Source organism: Microtus oregoni, unplaced genomic scaffold (assembly GCF_018167655.1).
Source record: "Microtus oregoni isolate MIOR12 unplaced genomic scaffold, Mior012 000001F_ref0000356, whole genome shotgun sequence".
Lineage (NCBI taxonomy): Eukaryota > Metazoa > Chordata > Mammalia > Rodentia > Cricetidae > Microtus > Microtus oregoni.
This window is the reverse complement of record NW_024543060.1, coordinates 204,515-231,838: the sequence shown is the minus strand read 5'-3', so window position 1 is coordinate 231,838 and position 27,324 is coordinate 204,515. Positions and strand designations below refer to the sequence as shown.

At 42.4% G+C, this 27,324-nt stretch overlaps 1 protein-coding gene across 1 annotated transcript in view; it reads right to left on the bottom strand.

Moving 5' to 3' along the window:
- Positions 1 to 20,580: 20,580 nt before the first annotated feature.
- The window catches only part of LOC121459088 (importin subunit alpha-4-like), an 87,754-nt gene continuing 81,010 nt past the window's right edge, over positions 20,581 to 27,324 (bottom strand). Inside the window, exons 13-17 of the mRNA XM_041668601.1 lie at positions 24,500 to 24,604; positions 24,332 to 24,403; positions 24,026 to 24,188; positions 21,483 to 21,577; positions 20,581 to 20,882 (exon numbers count right to left, since the gene is read on the bottom strand). Of these exons, the coding sequence (XP_041524535.1) occupies positions 20,784 to 20,882; positions 21,483 to 21,577; positions 24,026 to 24,188; positions 24,332 to 24,403; positions 24,500 to 24,604 (534 nt within the window). The 3' untranslated portion in view covers positions 20,581 to 20,783. The remainder of the gene's footprint in view (positions 20,883 to 21,482; positions 21,578 to 24,025; positions 24,189 to 24,331; positions 24,404 to 24,499; positions 24,605 to 27,324) is intronic.

The window sequence follows — 27,324 nt, the reverse complement described above, 5'->3', positions numbered from 1 at the left end:
CAAAGGTGTAGAGGACACTGGCATCTCACAAAGCTGTGATGGTACACTGGCATCTCACAAAGGTGTGGTCTCCAAGGCCAAGGGAGGAGGCACCAACTCTGAGCAACTGTGAGGTCTTTCCTCAAGGTTAACAATGAGAGTTGAGAAACTCTCTCCTTTCCCTCAGAGCAACTCTAATCTGGTAAACCTTCCCAGCAACCACATTAGCCAGCCATCCACTACCACAGCAGCTCTCCTGAGAAGGGCTGACTTCAGAGGAAGGGGTTCCTCGGCTCACCATTTCAGGGCGTGAGGGTCTGGATGGCCCAGCCTACAATGGACAGAGAATGGTGGAGTCTATGTGGAAGAGAAACCACATCTCAAACCAGACTTGGTCCTTTTACAGCAATCCTCTGTGTGAACTGTCAATGGGTCCCATGAGGACTACCATATCCCTCAATGACCTTCCCTTTAGATATCACCTCTTTCAGATGGTATTTCTGGAAGGTTCTGTGACTTCAGCCTGGTCTGTTCTTACACTGAAAGAACTTGGAGAAACACAAACAGGTAGGCAGAGGGCCACAGCAGCAGCTACCCTAAAGTCCACAGACACCCCAACAACACGCTGAGCAAGACACCGGAGGCAGAATCTGGACACACAAGGAGACCAGTGACTTGGGTTCTAAAGATTCCTGAGGACCCCTGACCAAGTCTGCTCTAACCACGCAGGAAGTACACCAGAAACCATCTAGTGTGATTTCCCAGGGGCCAACATTGTTAAAAAAGACCTACAGGGCTCCTGACATGAATCCACTTTGCGTTGATGAACTGAAAAGCTGCTTTTTCTACCTCTTCAAGTTATTTTAGGCTCTGAAGCTTCAAATATGCAGGGACCCTTTCATAAGCAGCACCCAAAGTTACTAGCTTCAGAAGTTTTACATCATAACACACACTCCATATCCAGCCTTTCAGATTAATAGCCAAAGTATACGGGAACTTAAAAATAACCAAAAGAGTAACAACAATTTTAACACCAAAACAAGTCAGTGAATCAATAAGCAAATGGACAAGCAAACAGCATTTCCCAAGGTTCAAAGGGCCACAAGCATGCGGCAAAATCTTCAACACCTTTAGCCATCAGGGACAAGTAAATCTGAACTACATTGAGACTCTATCTTACATCAGTTGGGATACCTAGCATACAAGGAATGGGTGCTAGAGAGACATTCAGAATGGTTAAGAGAACAGGCTGCTCTTCCAGAGGTCCTGAGTTCAAGTCCCAACAACCAGATGGCAGCCCACAGTTATCTATAATGAGATCTGATGCCCTCCTCCAAATGCAGAAAGAGCACCCATATACATAAAAATACATTTAAAAAAATCTAGCTGGGCACAATGATAGTATACACCTTTAAAATCTCAGAACCAGGCTGAACCAGGAGGATCTCTAATTCCAGGCTAACCTGAGATACATAATGAGACCCTTTCTCAGAAATCAGGCTGACAAAATGACTTATCAGGTCAAGGCACTTCCTGTCCAAGCTGGTAGACCTGTTTGAGCCTAGAACCCACATAGAGATGGAAAGAGAACCAAGGCCACAAAGTCGTCCTCAGACTTTCACAGAAGCGCCATGGTAGATACACATATACACACATGGTAATAATACTAAAAAACCCACACAGAAACCTACTACTGTAGAAACTTCCTAAAACACATACATACATAAAAAAATTTAAATGGAGTCAATATGTAATGGAGGAGACAATACTCTAACTAGACATCAAATGGTACCACGTAAAGACCCCAGTTATAGGGATTGGCATCTTTTGATTCACTGGCCAAAGAGGACTTAAAGGCCCACCATACTCTATAGACTATTGCCAGTGCTGTTGGTTACCATCCACAACCTTACAGTAAGGCCATGTTGCAGGGAGACACTACATACTTTTGGCACAGAACATGGAGAAGTCAGGCTGGTGCTCAACTGGAAGCTTCACCACTACTGGCTAGTGTCCTTAGCGTTAGAAGGTGCTGTGCACACAACCAAGTGAGAAAAGTCATTATCAGTGTTATCCAGGGATGAAACCAATGAGAAAGAACAAGAAGTTGGGTGGGTAGGGATGGAGCCTGGAGGAGATGGGAGGAGTTGGAGGATAGGGAAGAATGTTATTAAAAAAAATATATAGTGTATGAAATTCCCAAAGGGGGAAAAATAAAAATAACCAAACAAAAACATTACCCATACCAACCACTTCCTGCACAGCTTGGTCTTGTTAGCTGGACTGGGGTGATGAGAGAATGAACAAAGACAAGACACAAACACACACACACACACACACACACACACATCTGGGAGTGTAGTCAATGCATTCCGTGTACTCTGTCAACACTCACACATGGACCACAGGGATGCTGTGCTAATTCCCTGAATTTGACCCGGGGGAAGGCTTTGCCATTTTCATGGATCTGAATGCACTGGGTCCTTGACATAGCCGTGTCACTAACACACATTCACTCAGGGCTTCCTCTGCTCCCCACACATGCCCAGATGGGAAATGACCAGTCATCAAAATGCTCACCCCTGCCTCAGGTTGTAGAAGGCATATTACTCTCCAATGAGGTCTGCATAAGGTGACCAAGTTTGCTTATTTTAAAAAAAGTAAGGTTCTGAATATCAAGGTATTTGGCCAAAAAACAAAACAACAACAATAAAAGCCAAGATAGTTCCTGTTGCAAGGCTAAAACAGGAATGAGCTAACTTTGTCTAACTGAGAAGCTTGCAAAGCCACTTTAAATGGACCTTGGCAGATGAAGTTAACAAAACTCTGCCTCCTTTTTCTTTTCAGGTATTCAGACTTGTGGCTTGTAACAATGTATTTTATAGATTTCTAGAAACTGGGAGTCAAAAGAAGCCAGCGTCTTGCTACTGTGATCTAGGATTGAGTAACAATTGTACAAGAAGTGGTGCGTGCACTCATTTAGTCCTCAAAGAGATGAAAAAAGTGGCTTTACCGAGACTAAAAAACAAAAACACAAAATGAGGCCAGTTTGTATGTAAAACATCTTGGCATTTTTTGGTTTTTTTCTTTTTTGCTTGAAAAGTATTTGAATGAAGACTCAGAAACAATGTAGCACTCTGTATTAAGAGTGGAGAACAAGGTGGAGTGAGTTAGCGCACACTAACCCTGGTGACACGTATCAGTACTTTCAGATCTGACCAAATGTCTCAGCCTCATCACACTGGGGTTGTCATGGCAACAACCTGCACACCATTCAAGGGAGGACCAGCTGCAGCAGCCCCTCCCCCAAGCTTGACTGACTTTAGACATGTCTAGTGACAGCTGCCATTCTCCTATTGAAATGACACTCCCCTTTGATGGAGTCTTTCTCAGCCCCAGCAGATGGATGTCACCTGACATTACCAGTGGATAGTGACGGCTCCTTCGGAACCTTGGTGTCAGTCACACTAATTCTACTGCACCCGTGATACTGGGCTTAGTGCTAGATTTAGGACATGGGAACCTCTGTCCTCTTAAGAGGATCCTTATTTCTGCTGAGACAGCTGTTCTCAGGCTAAGGACCAGCCGGGAAGCCTTGAGGATCACTGTGACTGGACATGGGGATTATGCTGTCTGGTACATGAACAGGATGAAAAGGGCAGAGGGGAGTTGGTGAAGGATGCAGGCAGAGGCTGGGGAAATGCCAGGCACTCTGTGTCCTTGCAGCCCTGGTCCTGGAATCACAGATCTCCTATGGGAGTTTGTCACCAGTGCAGAATCTCAGCTAATCCCAGTGTGACTGTGTACATGGTCAAGTTTGAGAAACGCTGCTTGAAATCACAAATGGTATTTAATCCTTATAACAGGTTGTTTGTTTGTTTGTTTTGAGGCAGGGTCTGAATTTGTGGTGTGCGCTAGCCTCCATCTCAAAATCCCCCTGTCTCAAACACTGAGCTTTTCAGAGTGAGCCACATGACTCCTGGGTTTGCAGCACCCTTTGAAGAGAATGATTATTTCCATGTTTTAAGAATGCTACTCAAGACTGGAGGGATGGCTCAGAGGTTAAACACACTGGCTGCTCTTCCAGAAGTCCTGAGTTCAACTCCCAGCAACTACATGATGGCTCATAATTATCTGCAATGAGATCTGGTGCCCTCCTCTGGCATGGAAGTGTACATGCAGGAGGAACATTGTATACATAATAAATACATCTTTTAAAAACGGATGCTAGTCAGCTTCAGCTGTCACAACCATCTGAAGGAGTTTCAACAGAGGAATTTCCCAGCCCAAGAGTTGTCTTGATTGATGTGGGAAAGCCCAGCTTGCCACAGGAGGCCAGCTTACTGCACCTGGTACCATCTTGCCAGGCAGGTGAAGGGGATGTACAGGAAAGCTAGCAAAGTAGCCTTCCTTCTGCCATGCCTCCTGCCTGATTTCCCTCACAGGTGGACTGTGGCCTGGAGGCAGATGGTGAAATAAACCCTTTTCTCCCCGCTGCTTCTGGTCAGAACATAACAGCAACAGCAAGCAAACTAGGAAGATGGATAAGGAAACAGAGAAGGGAGTTTCCATCCTTCCTCCTCTTTCTCATTACTGGAAGTGTTTACTGTGGGAGGGGCCTGCCTGTGCATTCCCAGCAGGCAAAGCACAGCACTGGGCTCAAGTGCACATCTGTTCTTCCTCACACCTCACATCCTTCCCTCCATCCCCAGAGCTACCAAACTGAACAGTGAACGAATACTTAATAACTGACCCTAAGCTTACCTTATTTTATTGGTTTTTTTTACAGGACAAGGTCTCACTATATAGCCCTGGCTGTCCTAGAACTCACTATATAGACCAGGCTGGCCTTGAACTCACAGACATCTGCCTACCTGGGCCTCCCGAGTGTTGGGACTAAAGGTGTGTGCCACTATGCCCACCAATCTGATGTGTAAAGAGGAATCTACAGCCGGCAGGAATGGGGGAGGACAAGAAGAGTGGCCAGCTAGCAACTTGTAGACACATGACCTCACTACCTTTGGTTACAAGTGAATGCTGGGCTGGGCCTGGCAAAGAGAAGCCAGCAGAGGTCAATTTCAATTCCATATCAGAAAGACTTCTACAAATAGGGCTGCTCCAGCCCGAGAAATGGTGCTCACTAAAGCTCTCAGACAAGTAGGTGTGTCAGGAAGATCCTGGCTTCCAGGACCAATAGAACCACTAGGGACTTAAGACTGTTCCTCAGACCCAGCTGCTACCACCTTCTTTCTTTGTTACATTTATTTATTATTCATTACATTCATGACATCTTTTTGGCTGTGTGTACATGTGCCACAGTACACACATGGAAGCTGGAAGACAATTTTTGGCAGTCAGTTTTCTCCTTCTAGCATGTGAGTCCTGAGGATTAAACTCAGTTCTTTAAGCTTGGGAGAAAGTGCCTTTACCAACTAAGACATCTTGCCACATCTCTGCTATTACCTTCTGTCCCTGCACCTGGTGCCCCCGGGACACATCTAAGTAGTATGTGCTGTGCTTGGCATGAGCTCACCCAGCTTCCAGTATGTCAGTTGTCTTAGTTTTCTATTGCCATGACAAAATACCATGACCAAGGCAACTTATAAAAAAATTAACTTGGGCTGGAGAGATGGCTCAGAGGTTAAGAGCATTGCCTGCTCTTCCAAAGGTCCTGAGTTCAATTCCCAGCAACCACATGGTGGCTCACAACCATCTGTAATGAAGTCTGGTGCCCTCTTCTGGCCTGCAGGCATACACACAGACAGAATATTGTATACATGAAAAAATAAATATTTTTTAAAAAAGAAAAAAATTAATTTGAGGGACCAGGGTTCTAGAAGGTTAGAGTCCATGGCAATCATGGCAGGGAACATGGCAGCAGATAGGCATGGTGCTGCAGCAGAAACTGAGGGTTTACATCTGGATCCAAATGCATAAGGCAGGTTGGAGAACTAACTGGGAATAGTGTGGGCTTTGAAACCTCAAAGCCTCCAGTGACGTACCTCCTCCAATAAGGGTATATCTCCTAATCCTTCCCAAACAGTTCCACCAACTGTGGAACAAATATTCAAACAGATGGTCCTATCAGGGCATTCTCCACAACAGCTATGGAGGACACAGGTGAATGGACCAAAGATGAAGATAGAACATACCAACCCTCGAGGAGGTAACTCCCAGATGGTGGAAAGTAGTCACCTGTAAAGACTAGCTGGTAAATGACATCTTTGCCCTCTGAAATACAGACTGAGAAACAGAAGGAAGAAGTCATGGGACTCCAGGAAGGTGGTTCAGTGGATAAAGGCATTTGCTGCTAAGTCTGACAAGCTTGCTCCCCAGGGTTTCCATGGTAAAATAAGAGAACCAAGGCTTGCAAACTGTCCTCTGACCTCCACATGCATGCTGTGGCAAACACATATGCCCCTCCAAATAAGTAAATAAATAATAAATAAACGTAATAGCAAAAAAAGAATGGGTGGCCAGAGCCAATCAGAATGTACACACACACACACACACACACACACAGACACACACACATGCACACACGCACACACACGCACACCAATGCTGTGGGATGTCCTTCTGTATATGTGTTACTCTTATTGGTTAATGAATAAAGCTGCTTTGGCCTACTATGTCAGGACAGAATATAGCCAGGCTGGAAGAGATATAGAGAATAGGCAGAGTCTAGGAGACACCATTTAGCTGCTGCAGGAGAAAGTCGCCATGGCTGGAACCTTGCCAGTAAACCACAGCCTTGTTACAATACACAGATTAATAAAAATGGGTTAATTTAAGATATAAGAGCTAGGTAGGAATATACCTAAGCTATTGGCCAAGCAGTGCTGTATTAATATAGTTTCTGTGTGATTATTGGGTCTGGGTGGCCAGGAAATGAATTAGCAGTCTTCATTTACAAAATGGTGTACACCATCTGGGGCATGAATCCACATAAGACCTAATAAAAGCTTAAGGGGAAAAAAAAGAGAGTTTCTAGACTCACAAAAATGGAAGCCACGTGCAGTTTCTTGGTAGCCATATTTTTTCAGATAGGCTTTGTTTGCTGGCAGCAAGCAGAGGTGTAGCTCCTTTTAAGAGTGGGCTTCCTGACTCAGCACTAGCAGCAAAAACTGCACAGCCTCTTTAAGGGAAGGTTTCCTGATTTGTGCTGGCAGCAGGAACTCTAGCTCTTTTGGGAGGTCCTGAACTTTTGGGAGGGTTTTGAGAGCAGCATGCTACTAGTTGCTTAATGGATACATAGACCGACTGCATCCGGGGAGCCAGGGAAATGAGCACAGCTGGCAGAGGCGGTGAACAGACCTCTACCAATTTGGATGGAGTGAAGCCAGCAGCCAGGGCCATGGAGTTGTTCCTAGTCATGTCTGCTTAGCATTTAAAAAAAAAAGAAAAAGGTGTTCTTTGTCAGAAAATTATTACAAGCACGTAATAAAGACAGATTCACACAAAAAACCCACCTCTGAATGGGTCACAGTGTTGGATAACTGTAATGGGCTTATGAAAGAGAAGAAAGAGTACAGACAGTCATAGATTAAAGGAGTAAGGATAATAAAATAAATCTTAAAAGTAATAGAATAAAAAAGCCACGTAAAGGTGAAAATACACAGAGAGTCTGGATTATGCATATTATTGTGTTTTCTTTGAATTTTTTGACTGCAGAGAGACATTTGATTCTGGGGGCTACTAAGTTAAACCAACATAAAGGTATCTTGACTTCAAAATTTGGGTCTAAGTATATGCTGCTTTGGAAAAGAGGTTCTGCTTTTGTTTCTACAGAAGATGAGAACCTCTGGATTCCTTCCACGCTAATGTAGTTTGATGGAGCAAGACCCACCCAAAAGGTCTTCATGAACCTTAAAAGTACCTCGCCCAACAAACAGCAGGAGCATTTTGGGAAAAACTATTTTTTTTGAGAAAAAATCCCAAAATGATTGTTTATAAATGTTTGTTTTCATTTAAAGGAAGTTAATTATAAGTGATTAATGGACAAGTCAATTTCAAAAAAGGGGGGGAGATATGATATAGAGATGAACACTTTCCATTGGTATGAATCTTGGTCTATTGATACAGATTTAAGGGCTATTTTGTTACACTGTATATATGTATATTTCTACTCTTATTTAAGTATTATGCTTTGACATCTCATTTAAAAATGGAATCTATAATTAAAAATTGCAGATTAATAGGTAGTCATTCATAATAGTCAAACTTGTAGTCATGTTAGTTAGGTTTTCTAGATATATTTCAGTTAGATAATCTTCATCACTTCAAAGACCTACAAAACATGGCATTAATGTTTTAAGAACTTAAGACTTTTCTAGACAATGAAATATGTCTGCTTCTGGCAGCACCAATTACTTCAGAAAGGTTGATGGGCATTGAAGAAACTTGCTATGGAATTTGCCTTCAATGTGACAAAACTAGTAATTTGGGCAAGAAACTGCTCTTGCCTAGACTGCTTGATGGTGTGCTGTATGAACTGGAGATGCAGGACCCACAGAAAAATGACTGCTGAACTTTCCAAAATACAGAATGGTACTTCAAGGTTCCTGTTTCACAGAAAAAAACTGCCAGATATTTTGCAAGACACAAAAGAAAGCAACTAATGAACTTGACCATTATAAGGCAGAAAAGATCTGCAAATTTCCTGCTTCACTGAAAAGTCTGACAGATATTGTGGGCCTGTGGGCTAAAGGTGGATGTCCCAACATTACAGAAGAACTTTGGGTGACTGTTCAGATAGTGAGATATCTCTGTCAATTCTAGAACTTTGGAAGTTGCTTACAATGCACTTCCTGTTTACTCAGGTAATATCATATCCTTCTGGGGTCTTTGGTGGAGATAAAGACTAGTTAATTATAATTCTAGTTTTCCTTAGTTATAATAAAGGATAAATTAGATATAAAACTTTAGACTCACAAAGATATGATAGAGTATTTTCCTTATTTTGCCAAATACAAATAGACTAAATACTGTAACTGTAATTCTTGCTCGATTTCTGTTTTATGTAATTTTACTATTTTAAAGTTAAAAACTTCCTTTTTTTTAATTAGACAGAAAAGGGGAGATGATGTAGGATGTCCTTTTGTATATGTGTTGCTTTTATTGGTTAAGGAATAAAGCTGCTTTGGCCTATGGCAGGACAGAATAGAGCCAAGCTGGAAAAGACATGAGAGAGAGTAGGTGTCTAAGAGATGCCATGTAGCTGCTGAAGGAGAAAGACGCTGCTGCCAGAACCTTTCTGATAAACCACACCCTCTGGGACAGCAGTTCAAGCCATGCAGCCCAAAGGCAGTTCAGCTCAAAGGTTCAAGCTATGCATAACACAGGCAGTTCACCTCAAGTGTCCAACCAGAGTGTACTGAGTAATCATGATTATCAACCTGACTGGATTCTGAAGCACCCGGAGCTGAGTGGAGCCCCCTCTGTGTGAGGGGACTGGGGTGACAGATAATGAGCGAGGCTGTTACATGGTGGGAAGGATTTGAACAGGAACACAGGTGACTATACTACAACTATACCATGTTATACCTGGGAGGTCTAAGAGGCAATGAGGGCAGCCTGAGTACTAAGGGCGAAGCTTTTGATTCTCAAGGCTCTACCTTGTAGTATCAACTCATCCCGCACTTTTGGATACCCTTACCTATCAGGCTTCATTTGCAGCCAACTGCTAACCAAAGCTAATCCAGGCAAGTACTTACAGGCCTCACTGCTAATTCCTGTCCTCCCCACTGATCTCTAAAGACACTGGGCAAAAGCACTGTTAGTAACTGCAAAATGTCCATTAATGTGAGTTTATTAGGATGTGTAAGATTTGTCTTAATTTCAGAGAGATTAAAGTACCAACCAAGTGGCCTGGGCTTGTCAGTGATCACGTCCATATATGGAGAAAAGAATACCTCAGATGGGAAGAACTAGGGCAGGAGCAGGGTCATCACAAAGGAGCCCTTCCCAGCAGGCTATCAAAGGCTATTTGGGGGCATTTCCTTTATATCTGGAGAGGTGGTGGGGCGTGGTGGGGGCGGAGACAGACCATTTCTACACAGACCACATCTCCAGGTAGCGTGAATAGAGGCAAGTGCCATGTTACCTAGTCAACATAAACAGGGTTGCGGACATACAAGTATATTTTTTTGAGAATCTTTACACCTTTATATATTTCTGGAATGTTATCATCCCCTTTAAGTGGGACACGTTTGCTTGTTTGTTTTTGAGACAGGACATCATGTGCCCCAAGTTGACCTTGAGCTGACTATGTAACCAAAGATCAATTCTTTAAACAAAGGCTTCGAGGGAAAGAACCTTGCTCCAGTCTCTGCACAAAATTACTAGGAAATTACTGGGAAAGAAGGAATTTCATTTTTGCGAACACCTGGTATTGACACATTAAACTGGAAATGCTCATTGACCTAAACCATTGCCAAACAACATGTCTTCTTTGTATTTCAAGATTATGGACTTTAACTTCACATTAGCTGGAGGGAAGGCCAGATTTTATTTTATTTTTTAAAAAGGGGGTATTTAAGATTATATTTTTAAAAATTTGAGGGGAGTAGATTTCATTAGTACTATCTATGTATAGTCACATTGGCTATTTATAAAGTGGGGTGAGGGACCAGAGAGATGGCTCAGTGGACAGCCAACTGAGGCCCAAAGTTTGAGCCGTAAAACTCAATAGTGGGAAGGACAGAAGTGACTGCAAGTTGTCTACTGCTCTCCAGATGTAATCCTGTGGCGGGTGCACGATCCCCCAACCCATCCAATTAAATAAATGAAAAAAAAAAAGTTATTCACTTTATTTTAGGTGAATATTAAGGACACATTATGGTTAATCTGGACTGTCAACTTGATGGGATCTAGAATCACCATGGAAACAAGCCCTGTCAGGGATTGTCTATACTAGGTTAACTGAGAGGAAGAGACCCACTGTACATGTGGGTGGTACCATGCCGTCAGGGGGGTGGTCATGGGCTGAAGTTTCTGACTGTGGACCCTAGGTGTGCAGCTGCCCCTGCTCTTGCCAAACCTTCCCTGCCACAGCGGACCACGACCCCTTCACTGTGAGTCAGAGCAAACCCTTCCTTCCTAAAATTTCTCCAGCCAGTATTTTGTTGCAGCAATAACACAAGTAACTAATACAGGAACTTAATAACCTGACCATGCAGTTCTTGGGCCTTTGGAACTGGATTGTAAGAAGAATGAATAGTTTGAAACTTTGGGCTAGAAAAGCCCTAGAATGCTCTAAGCAACGTCTTATAGGCCATTCTGGCAAAGGTTTAGAAGACCAGAACACTGTGAGAAAAGATGAAAGTGGAAACCAGGCTCAAGAGAGTCCAGGGATGTAGTAATAGGAGGAGCGGGCTGCGTTCCTACAGCACAGGGGTGTAAGGCCTCTGAGAAGCTGACCTAGACGCCATTCAGGTTACACCCTGACACAGAATCTGATTGCTTTCTAGCTGTATCTTGAGTGCGTAAGACCGGAAATGCACACACCACAACAGATTTGTGGATGAGTGGGTAGTTGAATAAATCAAGGAAATTTTAAAACATGATCTCAGAATTACGTGAAAATGAAAAATACCAAGCTTGTGGGATGAAATAAAAGCAGTACTAAGAGTGAAAGCTCTTAGCACCTACATTAAAAAAAAAATCAGAAATAGTTCGAATAAATAACTTAATGATGCACCTCAAGAATTTGAAAAAAAAAAAAAACAGGAATAAACCAAATTCCAAAACAGGAGATTGATTGGAAGAAATAATTAAAACCGAGGGAGAAAGTAATAAAATAAAAAACAAAAGAATCAATAAAAGAGAAAGCTGATTCTTTGAAAAGATTAGCAAGATTGACAAATCCCTAGCCAAAACAACCAAAAGACAGAAGACCTAAATTAATAAAATTAGAGATGAAAAGATCTCTTAACAGACATCAGAGAAATTCAGAAACTCGTAGGGACATACTTGAAAAACCTATTCTACAGAATTAGGAAAGCTACAAGAAATGGATTTCTGGATATATCTGTCACACAAAAGATAAACCAAGATGAATGGTGTTGGGAGAGGGGTGGAGGAGGTGAAATTCCTCTAGCAATTCTCAGGGGATACCTTTGATAGAAGACCAGGCAGCACCTGAGAAGAAGGGTTTGGTTTGAACCAGGAAATCAGCCTTGTTAAAGGGGGCGCCCTCTGGCCTCCCGGGACCTCAGCAGGTTCTCAAACTTCCTCCCGTGGGCGGAACCTAGGCAGTTGGCAAGGCGGCAACGCTTCCCAGCACGAAGTGCACCAGGGCATCGTAACAGAGCCAGGCGAGCACCCCACGCTCCACCGCGCTCCGCCCGCGGCCCAGGCGCAGGCCCAGCGCTCACCCCACGGCCAGCAGCGCCGAGCAAAGCAGCAAGGAGGAGCCCGTCGCCATGCTCAGTGCCCACTCCTCGTTCACGGGTTCCCCAAATAGCCCAAATCTCTGCAAGCCAGGCAGCGAGACTGTCGTAGGCGGGGCTTCCCACGGACTGAGCTTCTCTTGAGATCCGTGCTCAGAGGTGGGAGGGAAGGAGGGACTTCTCGTGGGCGGGTTCCTATGGGCGGAGCTTCTCGCGAGCGGGCGGAGCTCCGCGTGGGAGGGATCCTGAGGGGTGGTGACGGGAACCCAGGGGCGGAGCTTCTCGTGGGCGGGCCTCCAAGGGGTCTGCCCACAAAGCTGGCTTGGCCAGCCTGGGCAGCTGACTGACTGGATGGTTCCTGGACCTAGGATCATGTTTTACATGCTTAACCGCTTCCACAAGATATGTGAAGTCTGACGTCTAACAAGGTTCGAAAGATTAAGCCACTGAGTGAAAGTCCAGACGGTGGAGATTTCGTTGGGAGACAGAAATCTTGAGAACAAAGGTTCTGAAGAGGCCTAAGCAAAGATCTTCACAGTCATTACAGGCCTTTCAACCATTGCTTCGTTTGTTTGAGATAGCCTAGCTACTTAGCTCAAGATAAAATGGAAACCAGTATGCAGCCCAGGCAGGTCGAACTCAAGGTTATCCTCCTGCCCTGACTTCCTGAGGGCAGCAAAGACAGGAGCATCACCACGCTACCACCCGACCTGGGCTCCCTTGCAGGATTTTTAAATCTCATACAGCTGACTGACCCTATTTCTAATATTTAACCCACAAAAGTCAGGTGCTGTATGCCTCTGCTGGGGATGGGTCTCAACAAAACAACATTTGCCTAGCACTGTAGTAAATAAGAGCAGCAGGGCTGCGTCCCCGGCACCTGGCCGCCCCCACGGCTAGCTTTACCCAAAATAATTACACGGAAACTGTGTTCTTTTAAACACTGCTTGGCCCTTTAGCTCTAGCCCTTACTGGCTAATTCTGATATCCCGATCAACCCATCTCTAATAATCTGTGAGCACCGGTCTTACCGGGAAGATTCTAGCCCATGTCCATCCTGGGTCGGAGCTTCATTGCGTGTATCTGCCCAGGAGCCAGGAGCATGGCGTCTCTCTCTCTCTGAGGCGTCTGCTCCCGAGAGTAGAGCTGTGGAGTCTGAACTTACTTCCTCTTCCTCCCAGCGTTCCATTCTGTTTACTCCACCTACCTATGTTCTAACCAATAAAATGGGCCAAGGCAGTTCCTTTATTAGCCAATGACCTTCCTCCATCATAGCACCCACTACATTTCCAGGTTTCCGGGTGGGGGCAGATTTTGGGAAAGAGGGGAGGGCAGCTGCTTAATGGAATTAATTCCAACTTTGCAACACAGGACACTTCTGTAGGCCGGCCTCACGGCAGTGTGAGCACACTAAGCACCACGGAGCTATATGCCTTAAAGATGGCTGGCTAGGAGGGTGGATTTTTCTGTATCTGCAGAAGATATCTCTTTACTGTGTATTGCTCCTCCCTCGCACTAGAACATAAACTCCACGAGACAGGGACTGTGACTGGCCTGTCTGGTAGGGGATACCTGACACCTATTGCAGATCTGGCACATACCAGCTGTCTAAGATCTGCTGACTGAGGGGGCAGAGCCAATCCTGCCAGACTAGTAACAGCAAACTAATGGCTCTTTAGTATGGCCGGTGCATTTCTCAACCACACTGACAGGCTCTAAGGTCAACAGAGCCCAGCCTCTCTGAGCATGCCTAGCAAGCATTCTCTGGATTAGCTTAGGGACGCTGGGAAGGCGCTATTCCATAGAATGGGCTCTGCACTGAGGAAAGAAAGGCAAGGCGCTGGCATGCTTCACTCTGCCTCCTGACTGCATGCCACAGCCTCTAGCTCCTGCCTCCATGATTGCCCTCCACGAACTGGGAGCCAAAGTAAATCCCTTCTCCCTTAGATTGCTTCTGTCAGTACATTTTTCATCACAGCAGCAAGAAAAGCCATGCACTTGGGAACTAACCTGTCTTCTAGATGAAAAAGTTGGAGGTGGCTCCTGCCCTTTCAGAGGGTCTGAGTTCAGTTGCCACCTCATCAACCACCTCTAACTCCTACTCCAGGGGACCCAATGATCTCTTCTGGCCTCTGCAGCACAGCCCTCACATACACATGTACAATTTAAGAAATAGAAACATTGTAAGAGCTTAGATTAAGAGCCGTCAGAGTCCGCTCCTGCTCTGCAATCTTCTGGTTTCTGCCTTCACCACCATGCTGCAACAGCTCCCTCTGATCTGTGACTTCCTCATCAGTCCTTCCTACACTTTAAACCAACTTACTTCACTTTGCACATCAAGGTCTGATTCTTTCCTGTGCCTCAAGTTAATTCCATTCCCTCCTATCTAGAACCAGCCAGAATCCGAGAATCATTCTCAATACTTCTCTCCGCAGACTGCACCTCTCGGGCATCACCAGCCTGGTGTGTACAGCTGCCAGGCACCTCTGACCCTCGCTCTTCATCTTTCACCTGTCTCATCCGCACTAAACTGACCAATTATCCTGAAATGACTAAAGCTGAAAGACGTGGCTACCAACTAGCTGTCCTTATTAGAATTCATCTTCTGTGTACATAAATGGGTTAGGGTAGGTCTTGGGCCTGCCACTCCCAGAGGCCAGAAGATGGCACTGATCCACTGGTGATGGAGTTATGGACACCTGTAAACTGCAATGTGGGTCCTCTGCAAGACTAACAAGTGCTCTTAACCTGTGAGCCATTTCTACAGCCCCAAACACCATCTTCCTTTATCCCCTTTGTGCCAATTTCCTACTGCTCCGTGCAGATATCCTAGGGCTGACCACCGGGCTGTGTCAGCTGCCCCATCAGCCCCTTGCTGGCCCTACTTACCCCTCTCCATTGATTCTCATCACAACCTTGCACACCCTTTTGTACACCCCACAATGCCTGTGTAGTTTTCCCACCTCCACATTTTTCAGCGAAACTGCCAAGTCAACCCCTGCTCTTGCTTCAGTTTGGAGAAAATACAGCTGGACAGATCTTCACCAGGTCAAGAGTACTGCACTAAATCAAAAGCACAACTGACCTTCAGGAAACGCTCGCTAGCCTTTCTGAGCAGGCCTCTTCCTGACAGTTGTTTATCCTATGCCCTAGTGTAGTGCCTGGCATGAGATAGGATGCTCAATAAATATCTTAATGTTTCTAAAGGCTTAGTCAAAACCATTCATTAAGAAAAAATTACTGTCAAGGCACAGATAGAGTTAAAAGAATATGATAAGGAAAACTGAAATGAGATAGTATGAAATTTAAGTTTCAGACAGGCAGATGCCTATGTGATTGGGCAAAGGGAGTTCAGGCTGTTCACTCCAAGTCCAAGAGTTGGAAAATGACTGAAACTCTCTTTTCCCACACTAGAATTAAGTAAGGGTCGAGAGGACGGAAGCTGGTTACACTACTCATTGTTGGGGTACACAGCCTGTTTAAGTTGACAGGAACCAGGCTCAATTTACAACCAGGACGGGGCCAACGCATGGGTGCTCTGGTGTGTGTGTGAGGGGCTCTTGTAAAAACAGCTCAGTCTCTTCTGCTCTCTGAAAAAAATCAAGCACTAGTTCTAATCACACTTGTAACGACAGCCATTCGAGAAATGTTTTTCAGGGATAGGAGGGAACTCCATAGCAACAGCAGCAGCCAACACTGCAGACTAAGCTCCTTTGAAGTGACTCATTACTTCTCAATCTTATCCCATAAAATGGCTGCCTCAAAAATCTGGTTTTATCTCCAAAATAACACATGGATGTAAATGTATGCTCTGGAACACAGGTTCGCAGCTGCATAAAACTAGTAAAGCTGCTACCGCATGAAGACATTCCTTATTTTTCAGCTTAACAAGGTTTTGTCTTTGGACACCGTCATTGGGAAGGGAGCCATTCAAAAGGCAGACGGTAATTTTTAAGGGAATGCCGGGGCATGCAGAGGATACCATTCCTTAGCACTGGTACCCACTTTATTTAATGGTTCTGGAATGTGTACTCAGGGTCTGGAGCGTGCCACTCCATCTCTCTACATCGCTCCTGTATTACTCAATACCCTTGTAAGCTTTCCAAGGGAACAAAATTCTGTGTGACTTAGGAAGTGATGAGCATGAAAGTTTTCAAACTACGCTGCCTTAGGGCCAACACTAACTCACTGGAATTGCTGACCTCTGAGAACAGCCTACAACTGGTCACACACTGTCTTAGCTGGGCCTTTTACACAGGAATTGATTTAGACCAACAGTGTACAAGGATGGAAGTCGGGCCCCAGGAGACATTTAGGAATGTCATGTTCAGGTGTCTGGACTGGAAGAGCATGAGGTGCTAACTAGGACCTAGTGAGTATGAGCCACAGATGAGGCTAATCATCTCATAGTGCACAGGAGAACACCTCAACAATCAATTACCCAACAGCTTGAAATGGACTGAAATGAGTTGCACTACCGGTTGAGCTAAGAGATCATGGGGACAGACTGTATTCCCACAACCGTTTTCCCGAGCACCCTTCTTGATGACTGATTTCCACATACATTTCCGAGTCTTGCACAACCGTTTTCCTGAACACCCTTCTTGATGACTGATCTCTACATACATTTCCGAGTCCTGCAGTCCCAGTCTTTTGCGTCTGCATGAAAAGTTTTCTTTTAAGCTTCAAGGTGGGTTCATGAGCACTTTTTAGGCCAGTTGAATTAAGAATCAGGTTAATAAATATAAATTACACACCCCCTTCCCTCCAAGAGTTAAAAGTTTTCCAGAAGTTTAAAAATTATAGGTCAATTCTGCCTCCCCTCCATCCAGATCGAAACAATAATAGTAAAACAAAACAAATAAGAACAGGACAAAACAAACCAACGAGAGCCAATGATAGGGGAACCATAAACAGAATGTATTGGACGAAAAAAATTTCTCTCTTTTTATTTTTGTTTTATAAAGACAGGGCTTCTCTGTGCAGCCTTTGTTGTGCTGAACAACTCACTCTGTAGACCAGGCTGGCCTCAAACTCGGAGATCTGCCTGACGCTGCCTCCAGAGTGTTGGCATTAAAGGTGTGTGATACCATACCTAACTGAAAAAAAATCTATTTTCAATAAAAGAAAAATATCAAAACAAAAAAAAATATAGGTCAAAAAGTGTTTTAAAAAGTCACAAAAAGGCTATCTGAAAGCCAGGTGCTGTTGGTTTACCTGTGACAACGAATGCCCTAAAGAAGAAGGCACCTCGGAAGGAAGCGATGGAAAGATCACATGATCACATTGATTTTCTTATACATCTTTTACAGGTAGTCTGAAGTGGCAGCATACAGAAGAATATCTCTATGCTCAAAAGTCCAGCTGCTTCTTTGTTCTTCTTACTAATCCAAGATTTCATTCTGAGCTACACTTCTACCTCGATAGGGAACACTTTCACGGTTACTTCAATGACTACTTTCTGTTACAGTTACATGCTTTTATAGCTTAGGCAGCCTTACTCTGAATGGCTAGTTTGTTGCATCAAAATCATAACCACACTATTTTTCCAAATAATGGTTTTCCCCCTAAATTACAGATTGGCAAAGAATGGCAGGATGAACTTATGAGCCAAGGATTGCCGTTCACCATCAGAAGCCAGGAAGGAACCCTCCAGGCTCGAGAGTGGAAGACAGCCTGGAACAGACAGCTGGACTTGACATGACCTCTCGCTGCCAGATCTGCACCCATTTCTGAGGTTTGAAGCCCCTGGGTCACGGGGTTACTGTTTTGATGGCTTAGGGAATGATACACGTTGGTACTTCTGATGTGCCACAAAATATTCTCTAGGGTAGCTACTGGTTAGTCACTGTTGTGGTAGAAAGGAGACATCAAAAAACAAAGGCAGTCACTAATGCTTTACCATCACTGTGGCTGGCACTTGAAGACATTTCCAAAGTTAAACTTAACCACACAGAAAACAAGCTAAACAATTATTTTTAAAAATAAATCTTTCAATGTTTTATCATATTTGATAGCAGCTTTTTTATTGGTTACAAAAACCTAAGCCCATATACAAAATTAGGAACACGTTTAGATGCCTCTTTTGAAAGAACATTTTAGTTATTTTTAAACTGAGTTTAAAAAAAAATAAAAACAATGCAATTTTAAAACACTGTTTTGAAAACTTAAAAGTGCAGCAATACACTCAGTTCCTTTGTCTACGAAATGGTGCGATTCCAATTCAGGCCTGGTAAGGTCACGGCAAACTGAATCAAGCCGACGCACAAGTCTGCACTGCTTGATGCTACTGTTACTTAAAGGTTAGTTTGCACTTAGGACGCGAGAGGAAATAGGGATCATCACAGTAGAGGCCCAATTTTCATCTCAATGTGTGCAAATTTTAGAAGGTAACTGTCAGTTAAGTAGGGAGAGTCCAGAAGAAACTAAACCTGAAGGGGGACAATTCACAACATCAAGAAGATTTGGACTTTAAGGGTTTCACCAAAGTTTGTGACCTTAATTCATTCTTTGTTATTTCTTCTTTTAGTGAACACTACACAGTTTCAAAATTTAGACAAGTGTTTGAACAGGATGCAGTTACCATATGAAGCTTTAACTCAAAATTTGGGTAAAGAAAAAAAGGCACAATGAACTTCAACTCAATTTTATGTGCACAAGAGTTGAAAAATCTGAGCCACCTTAAAGAGAAATTGATTCTAAAATTTATAAAACCTATAAATAATCAGAGGCCAAACCACTATATTAAAACAGATTCTCTAGCAAGTAAAAATCTTGCAGTTTAAACATACGCTTGTATCCATTTTGGATACAAGACAAAGCTCACTCTTTAAAGTGGCTCCACCTTGGCAGATACACACGTCTGTAATGAAGCACACCTGCTGTGTTGTCTCTCAGGGAAAACACCCCAGCTGGCTCACAAAGCTCTGATGGCATTGGCTCCTCTTCATCACAGTAGACACGCCCCCATCTGAACACTAACTTAGATTTCTATCCCTTCACATCAATGCATTGGGAAATTATACCCAGTGAACAAGAGCAACAAACCATTTCTGTGACAGCACAAATTATTTAGTTTAAAAAACTGCAAATCCATATTCATCCATCAATATCCGGGTCAGACAATTTGCCAAAAGCAACAACTTTACATAGTAATACCAGTTTTACAGATGAAAGAGCTCTGCAAATCGGGCTGAGTTAAATAACTGCACATCATTCCTCTACACAGATCCTGGCTTTCTCTTTAACGTGCGGATGCTCTGAGTGGGATCGGAATGAGCTCCCCGATCCTCAAGAATGAAGTCTTGGAACACTTCTAAAGAGTTGCTGGTTGGTTGCCACCACTTTATCAAAAGTACTGGTTACTAAGTAAAAAATGTTTTAAGACTAAATTACAGTAAACATGAAAGCTCCACAGTTTAAACCCAATATAAATCAACCATATCCAATTATCAAATTAAAAAAAAAATAACTCCTGGAAGCTGAAAGCAAGACTATCTTAAAACATTACCAATGAGTATTTTAGACCTTTTCCATTCCTGTTTTAACGTATTTATTTATTGACGTATTTTTTTGTAGTCAGGGACTCTTGCTTTCAACTTAACAGAAGTTCAAGTCTGTAACAGGTTGCAGCTCAGGTAGAGACCATGCACAGCATTTGATTATTCAAAACAGCAGGAACACACAGGCTGAGTGAGTGGTCAAATAGGGTTTGCTGTTCTCAAAAATTAGGTATAATGGCGAAAGCATTACCATTGGTATCTAAAGCTCTTGCTCCAACCCTGGCTTCTGAGGCAGATAATAAACACATCAATTAATGGTAGGTGAAGTACAGTTTTAAAAAACTTATCTTTTTTAATCAATAACCAAGTTTCTTGTTTTTAAGTTATTACTTTTTTGTGTCAGTTCCACCAATGAAAATCATTTGGCTTGTACTTTAATTCTTCCACATAAGAATATGAAAATATGTTTGTGGAGGACAATGATGGAGGCTCAGATCACACTGCACCTCTGTAGTCTTCCAACACGAATATACATCATACCAAAAAGTCTTGATCCACAGTGCACCTTTTTCCAAAGGAGTACCAGCGGGCAGCTGATACGTCACCACTATGGAGAATTCTAACTGGAGACTGCAGTTGTCAGCATGTGGCACCAGGGAACATGGAAAAATAGGGTAGTTGAGATTGTTAAGGAGAATTCGAAAACAGTTCAGGAAATCATGCATATGCATTTACAGTCCATGTGAGAGTGACTTTTGGCAACTGCAAAGTGACTGAGACATGGCTTGCTTTAGAAGCATCAAAACCAAGAGGCAAGAGTGCTGGGAGCCTTCTGCTGCTTGCTGTCTTATCGCTTGGTGGCCATCTGGTGGTGTTTGTATTGAATGAACGATGCTGCACTTAATGGACCTTAGAAATTAAATTCCTTTGTCTGGAGGTTGGCTGTTGGATCAAAGTTGTAAGTACCTCCTTGTGTTGCTTCAGGAATGAGGCTGGGATCTTCATCAATCTATAAAAACAAAGAGAAAACTCCAAATGAATATTTTAACTGCCTAAAAATATCCAGGTAAATTAGTGATAATTTCATGATATATTAAACAAACACAATTGAATAATTTTTAAAAGGTGCTTGGCTTAATAAGTTTCCGTATCACTTCACGTGAGTGTCATTTCCAGAATTATCTCTTTCCAGTTAATAGATTATAAAACTGTAACAAGAAATGCTTTTATAATTTTTCCTTATAGTGAAATTGTGAATAAAATGTTAAAGAAAGTGATTAGTGGAGTATCTAATAGAAAACAAAACAAATTTCGTGCACATTAAGAATAAGAGAAAGGGGCTGGAGAGATGGCTCAGAGATTAAGAGCATTGCCTGCTCTTCCAAAGGTCTTGAGTTCAATTCCCAGCAACCACATGGTGGCTCACAACCATCTGTAATGAGGTCTGGTGCCCTCTTCTGGCCTTCAGGCATACACACAGAAGGAATATTGTATACATAATAAATAAATAAATATTTTAAAAAATTTAAATAAATAAAGAAAGAATAAGAGAAAAATTCTAGGTAAATGCCCATTACATGCAGACATCTATATTTTAATATTTACTTACATCATCACCAGAGAAATATTGATCTATGATTTCGAATGCTAATTTATATATGTCTTCATTTTCATGTTGCTGCAAAACTTCAATTTTCTCCAAACCTGACAAAAAATATAAGAATAATTAAGGTGGTAGTAATCTGCATAATCTAGTTACAGAAAAGCTCTATGAACCTCAGAATATGCCTTTTCTCACTCAAATATGACCGTCTAAGATCTGGAGAGGTGGCTCACCAGTGAAGAGCACTGGCTGCTCTTCCTGAGGACCTGGGTAAATTCCCATCAACCACATTGTGAAGCACAACCATCCATAGTGGGATCTGATGCCCTCTTCTGGAATAAAGATGTGCATGTAGGTACATAAAATAAATCTTTAAAAAAAAAAGTAACAGTCTGAAAGAACACGGAAAAACCCAACCATCAGCAGATTAATTCCTTTCCCCTTAAAAGTATTTGATATTCCCTGGTCTCACAAACCAAAAACAAACAAACAAACAAACAAAAACCCAACTCAGTCACCAAAACATTCCATCTGACAGAGATGACAGGGGTTTGCTTCTTGGTGCATGGCAAGTTAATGACAGTATAAGATCGGAAAACCTCCCAAAAGGTTTCAATACAATCATGATAGCTCTTCCACAGTTTTCTGAATGTAGGTCTTTAGAACTAAATTGAAGGAAGCTTTACATCAAAAACACTGCATTTCAGAAAGGGAGTATGGCAATGGTGGCGCATGTTTAATCCCAGCACATGGGAAGCAGAGGCAGGCGGATCTCTGTGAGTTTGAGGTCAGCCTGGTCTACAGAGCAAGTTCCAGGACAGGCACAAAGTTATATGGAGAAAACCTGTCTCGAAAAAACAATAACGAAGTGAACAGGTTATGTTCCACAGGTATGAACAGCAGAAGGAGGAAGTATTCATCACTCATCTCCTTTTCAGGTTTTATGAGACAAGACTGTGTAGTCAACTCTGGACTTGAACTTGAGGTCCCCTGCTTCTATCGAGTGCTGCATACAGGTGTGCACACTTGTGCGCGATTGAGAGTATCTTTTATAGTTCCATTGTACCACAGACTTCATGTACCAGGTGCACAACTTTATGTAATTAAAACCTTAGTATTCATCCAGGAGATAACATTTTTTAACATATTAAACCAGCTGACTTTTAAAATATTATATACAAATCAGAATATGAAGAAATAGGTGTCAACACTAATAAATGAAAATGCTTTATAAGATGATATTACACATTGTGATTATTACTCCAACAGGAACAAACATAACTTTAACATTAAAGAAAGAATTGTCTAAGCTATTCAAAATTACTGGGTTATGAACTTGACTATGAAATTATTTTTTATCTTAAAAGATATCGTAATAAAAGCATGAGCATGAATTTGCGTGTATCGAAACTATTTACACGATCTTGAACAAAACTCTCACATACCTTTCTGTTTTTATTGATCTGTGAGGCTATTGCATTTATATTCTCTAAAGCATAAGCTGGGTAAACTACAGAGCTAACAAAATGCAAACAAACAAATCACTGCTTATAGTTTTATAGCAATGTCTGGATACTTTAGTACATACAGAACAGGTACTTTTTAAGAACAGAATTTTTAAATATGTATTTCATTATGTCCTTACCAGAAATTATAATACTAAATAAATGACTTCAGTCCAATTAACATCAACACGCTTTTGTAAAAATCCTAAAAGTCCTTCCAACTTTTGGAATTCAAACAAGACACACACAATTGGGCAACCACTTCCCAAAGAAGGGTCTACCCAGACACATGGTACTATGTATAACATAAAAATAATGTGTTTGCTTTGTCTAGAGTTTGAGAATGGAGTAAAGAAAACTTTTACCTACTCGACTAGTCCACCAGGTTTAACATTGTACACTGTGACTTCAAAATGAATGCTGTGGTTTGGTCCTCAGAACTGAGTTGTTGGGAGGACTTTAAGGACCATTAGGTAACGGGGCCCACTGAAGGTTTGATGTTGGGGATCTGGCCTTAGAAGAGTTAGTAAAGCTTTTGCAGAACTATCCTTAGCTTTATCTTACACTGTACGTTATTGCAAAGCACTGAGTCTGACCCTGGATCTGTCTTGTATTCTCTTATGTGTTCTGTCCTGCTGCTCCAGCCGAGGACTTTCCTAGAGGCATACGTATCCGTACATTACACACTAATTCAACAACCATTCTGTCTTACGCTTTCACGTTCCACAATTCCCAGCTAAAGAAACCTTGCTTTTCTAAGCACTTAGCCTCACATATTTCTGGTATGGCGATGGAAAACAAACCAATGTAATAATGAGTATTTCCTAAAATCCATCAACCTCCAGGAAAAGTGACTTCATGACCAGTATTTCTAAAGTATGAACTACTGTATTCTTTTGTGAAAATCCTTCAGCAATGCTAATATGCTACATAAGACCAGGAAAATACTCTGGTCACTTAATTAACAGTGAGCCTGTAGTAATTTTCTAGTAAGCTGAGCTGAGAGGAACCAGTATTTTAGAACGCCAATATTCACCTACTCACCTCCGCATTCCTCTATTATTTCAGCTATTGTGCTCGCTTCATCACCAGCCATTATCAGGATGTTTTTAAGACCATCCAGAACCACCTGAACCACCTGAGAGTCTTTCACCGACAGTAAGTTACAGAATGGTGGTATTACATTCTGTTGTACTAGGTACTCCACCTAGACAATACAAAAGAAGAAAGAATCTATGAATTCTCTTTCCCTCTAGAAACTGCAGTAGAAGAAAATGTTCAGTAACTTGAGAATCAGAAGTGTCCTTGCTGCAGTTAGTAACAGTGACAGTTACATTTTTCCAAACTCACTTGATCTTTTCTGCCACTTATCGTCAAGTTGCTAATTGCCCAAGCAGCTTCCTTCTGTGTTCCGAAGTCCCCCTGGAGAGTAAAAACAAATTCATGAAATAAATTCTTTATCCAAAAGTCTGGGTTGTAATAAATTAAGGTAAACAATGTATTAATGATATGACTGACCTTAGCAAGCTGGTGAATGATCATGGGGATTAATCCAGCATCTATTACAGCTTGAACTTGCTGCTGATTGCCTGCTGTTATATTGGAAAGGAACCAAACTGCTTCCTGTAGTGAACAAAATATGGGTCAGTTTTATTGGAAAAACTATATTTATTACCTGTACTTTTCTCTTTTTAATATTATAAATATTTGATAACAAAATCTCCTGAGTAGGGTTAAAGTGACCGTGTCTAAAATGTGACTGGTTAAGACCTCCATTTTCTTTTACTTACTATCATTTTATGTGAGTCTAGTGCTTGTAAACAAGTAAACGGATGTGCCCATGCATGCCATGGTGCGCATGTGCAGGTCGGTACTTCCCTCCAGCATGCGGTTCCAGAGATCAAACTCAGGTTGTCAGGTTTACATGGCTAGCATTTTGACATGTGATTCAGCCAACTCAGACCTCCCATTTCATTAAAGGGAAGCCTCCTTCCCCAATACTTCTGTGTCCACTTAAACCATTATTTATTCAATAATCTGTAAGCCTAGCTAAAGCTACATATTGTTCTAGGCAATGGTGATATGGCAACAAATAAAACAGACCCAAATCTTTAGCCTAGGGGTACATTTCATTCTCCTTTTGAAAGGCAGGCCAGAAGAATGGAGTTTCCAAACACTCGTCAACACTACTTGTATTAAAGAGCTGTAGTTTATTGGAAAGCATGAGGCGGGGGAGAAGGATCACTGGGTAAGGTGCCGAGGTCCTGATGCTCAGCACCTGTGTCAAGATGCATGGTGACAAGCGTCTATACTCACAGCTGCAGAGAAAGCAAAACCCTAATATACAGTCAAGTACAGCCATTAATGAAAGTCTGAAGATTCCTCAAAAAGCTACCACACAATTGCCATGACTCAGCAACTTCCAGTATGTCAGAAAGGAAATTAAACCAAGGACTGAAACAGTCCCTGAGGTGTCAGTGTTTTCTGCAGCATTAATTACAACAGACATAAGGTATGAACAACCCCAGTGTCAACCAACAGGCAAATGAGGAAAATGAGGCACATACATACAAACAGAATGGCTTATTCAGCCATAAAAGCAAATCAAGGCAGGGCTCTGGGAAGTGGCTGTGTTGGGGAACGGCTTGCCATGCAAGCATGAACATCTGATGGATCTCCAGCATCCAGGTAAAAGTTGGGCTCAGTGGCATCTCTACCTGGAGCACAACTGAGGCAGAGAGAAGGGGTCTGTGGTGCCCATGTCCAATGAGAGACCCTGACTCAAAATACAAGGTGGAGGAGCTGGAGAGATGGCTCCAAGACAAAGAACATGGACTGTTCTTCTCCAGAATCAGAGCTCAGCTCCTCGGAACCACACTGGGTGGCTGACAACCGCCTGTGCCTCCAGCTCCAGAGAGCTGATGCCAGATGCACATACCCATCCGCCCGTACACTGAAAAGACACAGAACTAATGTAAAAGTAATTTTAAAGAAATACATGTAGAGGGAGGAGAGAGGAAGGGAGGGGAGCAGAGAAAATGTACAGTTCAATAAAAACAAATTTTAAAAAGAAAGGAAAAAAATACATGTAGAAAGTAACTAAGAAAGATACCTGATGTTAACTTTGGTTCTACACACACACACACACACACAGAGAGAGAGAGAGAGAGAGAGAGAGAGAGAGAGAGAGAGAGAGAAAGCGAGAGCTCTAATACATTGTTTTAAATGAACTTTGAAACACGGTATAGGATAGGCAAAACAATCCTGTACAATAAAAAAACTTCTGGAGGCATCATAACTCCTGACTTCAAACTCTACTATAGATCTGCAGCCTGGTATTAGCATAAAAACAGACAGGAGGACCAATGAAACAGAATCAAAGACCCAGATTTAATCCACACACCTACAAACACCTGATTTTTGACAAAGAAGCAAAAAATATAAAATGGAAAAAAAAAGCATATTTAACAAATGATACTGGCATAACTGGATAAACATGTAGAAGAAGCCGGGTGATGGTGGCGCACGCCTTTAATCCCAGCACTCGGGAGGCAGAGGCAGGTGGATCTCTGTGAGTTCGAGACCAGCCTGGTCTACAGAGCTAGTTCCAGGACAGGCTCCAAAGCCACAGAAAAACCCTGTCTCGAGAAACCAAAAAAAAAAAAAAAAAAACAAAAACAAAAACAAAAACAAAAACAAAAACAAAAAAACAAAACAACAACAACAAAAACATGTAGAAGAATGAAAATAGATCTAAGTCTATCACCATGCACAAAGCTCAACTCCAAATAGATCAAAGACTTCAACACAAAGCCAACCACACTGAACCTCACAGAAGAGAAAGTAGGAAGTACCCTTGAATGCACTGGCACAGGAGACCACTTTCTAAATATAACCCCAGTAGCACAGACACCGAGAGAAACAGTAACTGGAACCTCCCGAAACTGAGAAGCTTTTGTAAAGCAAAGGACATGGTCAACAAGACAAAATGACAGCCCGCTTCACTAACCCCACATCGGACAGAGGACTGATCTCCAAAATATACAAAGAACTCAAAAAATTGGTCATCAAAAGAACAAATAATCCAATTTTAAAAAATGGGGTACAGACCGAAATAGAGAACTCTCAACAGAGGAATCTAAAAATGGCTGAGAGACACTTAAGGAAATGCTCCACATCCTTAGTCATCAGAGAAATGCAAATCAAAACAACTCTGAGATTCCATCTTACACCTGTAAGAAGGGCCAAGATCAAAAACACTGATGACAAGCTTATGCTGGAGAGGATGTGGGGTATTGCTGGTGGGAGTGAAGCTGGTACAGCACCTTTGTATATCATTGTGA